Source organism: Medicago sativa, chromosome 4, assembly GCF_051527215.1.
Source record: "Medicago sativa cultivar Bolivia chromosome 4, Bolivia_mono, whole genome shotgun sequence".
In the NCBI taxonomy this organism is placed as follows: Eukaryota; Viridiplantae; Streptophyta; class Magnoliopsida; order Fabales; family Fabaceae; genus Medicago; species Medicago sativa.
In genome coordinates, this window is record NC_140752.1 from 17067233 (window position 1) to 17074207 (window position 6975).

General features: G+C 37.6%; 1 protein-coding gene across 1 annotated transcript; it reads right to left on the minus strand.

Annotated features, from left to right (window-relative positions):
* Positions 1 to 284: 284 nt before the first annotated feature.
* On the minus strand, positions 285 to 4326 carry LOC146926814 (uncharacterized). The gene is made up of 3 exons (XM_085706976.1): positions 4082 to 4326; positions 1825 to 2652; positions 285 to 1758 (listed from the first exon to the last, which is right to left on the minus strand). Exons 2-3 carry the CDS (start codon positions 2100 to 2102, stop codon positions 285 to 287), a joined length of 1752 nt encoding a protein of 583 aa, XP_085563102.1. The 5' UTR covers positions 2103 to 2652; positions 4082 to 4326.
* Positions 4327 to 6975: the final 2649 nt, after the last annotated feature.

Here is a 6975-nt window from a genome sequence, read left to right on the forward strand (position 1 = left end):
AACACAATCTTCAGATGTTCTGCATGCTCTTCTTCAGTCTTAGAATAAATCAAGATATCATCAATAAATACAACAATAAACTTATCCAGAAAAGCATGAAAAATTCTGTTCATATACTCCATGAACACACCTGGCGCATTAGTGACACCGAAGGGCATCACTTTATACTCATAATGGCCATACCGTGTCCTAAAGGCCGTCTTCTGCATATCTTCATCCTTCACCTTAATCTGATGGTAACCTGACCTCAAATCAATTTTACTAAACACGCGAGCACCCACTATTTAATCCATCAAGTCGTCAATTCTCGGAAGTGGATACCTGTTCTTTATCGTCACTTTATTAAGCTGACGGTAATCTATGCACAATCTCATGCTACCATCCTTCTTCTTCACCAACAATACCGGCGCTCCCCAAGGTGAGACACTCGGTCTTACAAACTTCTTATCAAGCAATTCTTCCAACTGCTTCTTCAATTCTGCCAACTCGGAGGCTGACATACGGTAAGGAGCCATCGACACAGGCTTCGTACCCGGTACAAGATCAATCGAAAATTCAACCTCCCTCTCTGGTGGCACATCTGGAATCTCATCAGGAAAAACTTCAGGAAATTCATTCACCACGGGCAATCTATCAATTATCGACTGACTCTCTACAGACAAATACGCCATCAAGGAAAACATTAAGTTTCCATCATGCTCTAACCGCTTCAGCTGCTTGGTAGATAAAAATTCTGCTCCACTATCTTCTTCAGCAGAAGAAAAGTATACCGTCTTTCTAAAACAATTAATATGCACATGGTTGTATTCCAACCAGTTCATACCAAGGATCACATCCATACCCGTCAATGGCAAACATACAAGATCAACTTCAAAATCTCTACCATACATAGATATAGGGCAACTCTGACAAACAAACGATGTGGTTACTGAACCCTTAGCTGGAGTTTCAACAACCATTTCCACAGGCATACTTGACATAACTAAACCCAACTTATTTGCACAATCAACAGCAATGAAACAATGTGTAGCACCAGTATCAATAATAGCAATTAAAGGAGTACCATTAAAGAAACAAGTACCTCTGATAAGTCGATCTTCATTAGCCGTTTGTGTACCGGCCAATGCAAACACCTTCCCACTAGTCTGAGTCTTCTTAGGCTTCTTGCACTGAGAACTAAGATGACCCTCTTCATCACAATTGAAACAAACCATGTCACCACGCTTGCACTCAGCCATGATATGCCCTTTCTTGCCACAACGATGACACTTCTTCTCATCCCGTTGAGTACATGCATTACTCTTGTGGCCTTTTTCACCACACTTGTAGCAAACTATCTCAGCTTGAACATCTCTTCCCTTGGGTCTTCTTTCCTCAGGCATCCTCTGTTTGCCCTTGTCAGCAGGGGCACTGTAAGGCTTCAGACGACTCTGTTGTCCCTTACCCCTACGGTCACTCATCACCTTGTAGTGAGCTTTGGTATCATCTTCATAGATTCTGTATCTGCTCACCAAAGCAGAAAAGTCACGGATCTGCTGGTAACCAATGGCTCGCTTAATATCAGCACGCAAACCATTCTCAAACTTTATGCACTTAGAAAATTCAGCATTGTCTCTAGTGTAGTGTGGATAGAACTGAGCCAACTCCACAAACTTGGCTGCATACTCTGTCACCGACATGTTTCCTTGCTTCAGCTCAAGGAACTCAATCTCTTTCCTTCCGCGAACATCCTCAAGGAAATATCTGTTCAGGAACTCCCTCCTAAACACAGCCCAAGTCACAACTGCATCACCTTGCTCTAATTCAGGTAAGAGACTCACCCACCAGTCATCAGCTTCCTCAGCTAGCATGTGCGTACCAAAACGTACCTTCTGGTCATCAGTACATTGCATAACCCTGAAAACTCTTTCAACTTCTTTGAGCCATGTCTGTGCTCCATCAGGGTCGTACCTTCCTTTGAAGGTAGGAGGATGATTCCTCAGAAAGGCCTCCAACATTCTTACGTCAGCATTAACACCAGCACCAACATTTTGTTGTTGTCCTATAGCTTGGGCTACAGCTTCCAACGCAGCAGCCACCGCAACATCGTTTCTTCCAGCCATTCTATTTCTCTTGTAACAGATAATATTCGCAGCCTCCAGGTCTCTACTCTACATAACAACAAAAATCAGCACAACTAAGACAATATAAATTGTCAAACAACTCTACATGGCTCGACACGACTCTACTAATTGGCCGGACGGACCGACCTGCTCTGATACCAAGTGTAACACCCTGTTCTCCCAACAACGTAATATTAATTATTAAATCAGAGTAATCACACAACGGAGTGTCACACTACTTTTCAAAATTTCATAAATAGAAAATATCTATTTATTTAAATCCAACATTTAGAATATCTTAATAAACTGCAGCGGAATAATTCTTTAAAAATATAATTTCAACCAAAATTCAACATCAATGAAAATCTTGGCACAAAGGCCCCAACATAATTCAACTTTATTTTCAACAACGATAAACTCTAATAGCAAGTCTTTTCCAAAATATGTGATACATAAAAGAAATGAGAAGACATTCGCAACGATTTCCCCATCCTAGTATGTATCAGAGCCCTAGACACTTGAGCCGACCAAACCTACAAGTCATCAGTACCTGCACATTACCCACGGTCGAGGCAACATATACGCAGAAGGGGTGAGAAACTTATCCAATAATAATAATATATAATTCATCAAATTAATGAAAACAACAAAGCATATCACAACAGGCATCATTAATAATGTATTTAAATAAACACATAAACAACGACATAATTATTTTCAGCAACAAGGTACAGCAACAACAACAACAACAACGTTATCCACGACGACACCGACAACTCGACAATGCGACAACGACAACAACTCGACAATGCTACAATGACAACAACTCGACAATGCTACAACGACAACAACAACCCAACAATGCTACGACAACAACAACTAATGCATCATGCAGGTGGTACCAATCTACGCGCGTTGAATGCTAAGCATTCCAGGGCATAAGCCCCCAACAAATTGGATGGTTAAAGCATCCCAGGGCATAAGCCCCCAACAGATGAATGATAAACATTCCAGGGCATAAGCCCCCAACGGGTTGAATGATGAACATTCCAGGGCATAAGCCCCCAACAGATGTGAGTATGCAAATGGACTCAACTTGTGTATATCAACATACAACTTCAACAGCGACTACAACAACAACATATGTGCCTAAAACGATTATGACACACTCCCCAACTTTGACATTAGATGATACAACGACGTCATCAACGGAAATCAACAACATAACATATATATAAATCAACTACATTCATCTCAAAGTCTAAAACATCCCCCAGAAGCAATTAAGTTTTGATCAATAGAACATAAGTCAAATATCCATAAAGTACCTCAACTAAATCCCTAACACTTAAGTTTGAAGTTGGGAAATCAACCATAAGTTTTTGGACTAACTTGGGATTAGTTATTCTAAGTTTTCTTAAAATTTTCTGAAGGCCCACTTGGACTATTTTCATCATAACTCAAAATCTAGAAATAATTTTCTAGTCACTCCAAAGCCATTAGAAATCTAACTCAATTATCTACAATTTTTATGTTTACACCGAAAGCTAATTCAAAACAGAAACGGGTGAAAAAGACGCAAGAACGCGAAACAGGGAAAGCTGTCAAATCGGAGTACGATTTGGAAAATCGGAGTACGATTTTCTGGGTCAAAATTTGCATTTTCATTCGTAAATAATCGGAGCACGATTTGGCAAAATCGGAGCACGATTTGGCACAGGCTGTTACGATTTTTGCACCATTTTTCACCCAAAAACCCAATTTTTGATCCCCTAATCACCCAAAATGAATTAGAAACATGTTTACAGGTTTATTAGACAACATAGGGGATAAAACAACATATAATCATGCAATTCAACAACAAGTTTCATCATAATTCATCATCTAACATAACTTCTCAAACCCTAAAAACCAAGAACAACAAATTCATCAATTTTCAAATTATATATTATGATTATTGAAAGGAATCCCACCCTTACCTTAGTTTAGATGAATCAAAAGCTTACAGAATTGTTCCTCCTCTTCTCTTTGCCTCTTCTAGGTTTTCTCTTCTTCTCCCAAAACTTATGTTTTTCTTTTGTACGTGAAAAATGTTTCTGACTCCTCTCTATTCTATTTCCCAATAAACATAACCTCTCCTTTATTTTTCTTAACTCCCTTAAACTCACATAATTACTAATTAACTCCCATTAACCAAAATATTAATATTTTACTCCTATTTTTATTTCTCCTAATGTTTCCACAAATAATAACGCCATACTCATTTAAATAATATACAACTCCCTAAATCATATAATAAAATAGCATCACACCATATATCACATAAAATCACCAAAAACACATATTTCACATAAAATCATATATTTAACAGATAAAGTCATATAAAAATATTCACACATCTATTAAAAGTAATAGAATAAAAATGGGGCGTTACATATAGGCGTGCCGCGATTTCCCTCAAACAAGGAGGATGTAATTTTGCTTCAAAAATCGCAGCACGGCTTGAAATTGGCGTGGCGCGATTTCCTTTGAACAGACTTCAATATTTAAGCTTTTTTTGCACTCCAGAATAGTATAAATTGCATGAGAACTCTATCAAAATGTCACAATAAGTCCTAAAAATTACGTAATGACAGCATGTCATCACTCTACTTGTAACACCCCGTTTTCCCAACTTGAAAATTTCATTTAAATCAGAGTATTTAATTCATAACGGAATGTCACACACTACTTAAAAATCTTAAAGACAGATAATAATGATTATCCTTTAAATTCAACATCGTGAAAATCTTAAACTGTTGCAGCGGAAAATAGTTCAACATTTTAAAGTCTTTGCACGCAGGCCTTATTGGAAATTCTCATAAATTGGTTCATAAAAGAGACACGTAAGGAATAGAAGTAAAAGCAAGCCCCCATCCCGTTACGTATCAGAGCACCTAGACACCAAGTGAGGAGTCCACTCACGAACGCCTCTAATCTTTATTACCTGCACATTACCCACGGTCGAGGCAACATATACGCAGAAGGGGTGAGATTTCACAGTCAATAAATTAAACATATAATTCATCAAAGTGCATTTAACAACATAAATCATCATTTACATATAAAACATTTATCATTTAGCATTATATCAAATCATATTCAATTATCATTATCAAATATCATCATTAGTTCGTAAACAATTATCATCTCTAATTCATAAGCAAAAATCATCATTAAATCATAATCAAGTATCATCATATATTTTACAACTTAAGACATCATAAACATCAGCATTAATAATCATTTAGTATCATAATATTATCATCATCAATCATAAACAGACATCATCATCAAAATATCATCATCAAGTCATAATCAAACATCGTCATCAAAACATCATCATCAAATCATCATCATCAAATCATAAACATCAACAACAATTATCATTTATCACCTAATAATCATCATAAGACATCATATTCAACTTAACACTTGACTCAACAACACGACCCAACTTGACAATAGAACTCTTATCAACTTAACAACTTAACATCAACGACAAATGCAACGACAACAACTTCATCATCAACGACAAATGCAACGACAACAACTTCAACTTAACATCGTACATATGCATGTGGTACCAGCCAACAACATAAATGAGCGTAATTAGGCTCTGCAACGTGTGAGCACAAAGGCTGCCGGGCCTAAAACCCCCAACTTTAATGAGCACAAAGGCTGCTGGGCCTAAAGCCCCCAACTTTAATGAGTATGCAATAGACTCAACCTTCCAACAACTTAGACAACATCGTGAACAACTTATACAACTCATAATCATGGACAACTTCTTAAATTCTGACAACATAGACCGACTCATGCAACTTCAAGACATTAACAGTCAACAGTAGAAAACAGCAGCAAGATACAACATATAATAACACTTGAATGCATTAACATCATCTAAGGAATGAATTACATCAACATAATTATCATAAAGCATCATAATATCACTCATGCAACATCACTACTAATCTCAGTCACCTGAACAGACTTCTGGAGCTTATGAAGTATCCTAAACAACTATCTTTCTTACTTCAAAGGCCATCTCATGTCTACACGTGCGAAAGGATCGCATCGGAACAATTTTGGGCAACTAACAGTCTAACTCGCAGTGGCGAGTAACTTTGCTCGCAGTGGCGAGCAAAGCGTGCATTTCTGGGGTCCCTAAGTCCTTGCTCGCAATGGCGAGCTATTCTGCTCGCAATGGCGAGCTTACAGGTCACTCGCAGTTGCGAGTTGCATTGCTCGCAGTGGCGAGCTCTGGGTCCTGGCTCGCAGATGCGAGTGTTCTTGCTCGCAGTTGCGAGCGATGAATGTAAGTACGGCCAGAAACCTAAAATTTACAACTTTTCACCTATCTTCATGATTCTTTCATCCAAATAGCATCTAATTATCATCTTAGGCAATATCTAAGGTCTGTACACTAATTTTGCATCAATCTAACATCTTTTCATGGTTTAATCATCAAATCGGTCATTTAACCCTAATCCCAATTCTCACCAACACTCAACCTAATCATGTTAAATTCAATTCTCAGAACCATACCCTTAATTATATTGAAAGCTAGTCTCACCCTTACCTGGTTATTGCAGAAAATCGACAGCCTCCTCTTGTTCTTCTCTCTTTCTGACTTTTCTCCCCTTTTTTTTTTTTTTTTTTTCCGGAAACGTACGTTTTGTCTAGCAACTTTTCTCAACCTAACTCCTTCTATTTATAACCTCACTTCTAATTTCTCTTTACACCTCTAAAAATGCTCTTTTCACATCACAGCCCAAATTCTAATATTTTTATTTTACTTTCATATCTTATTTTATTAAATAATAAAATAAGT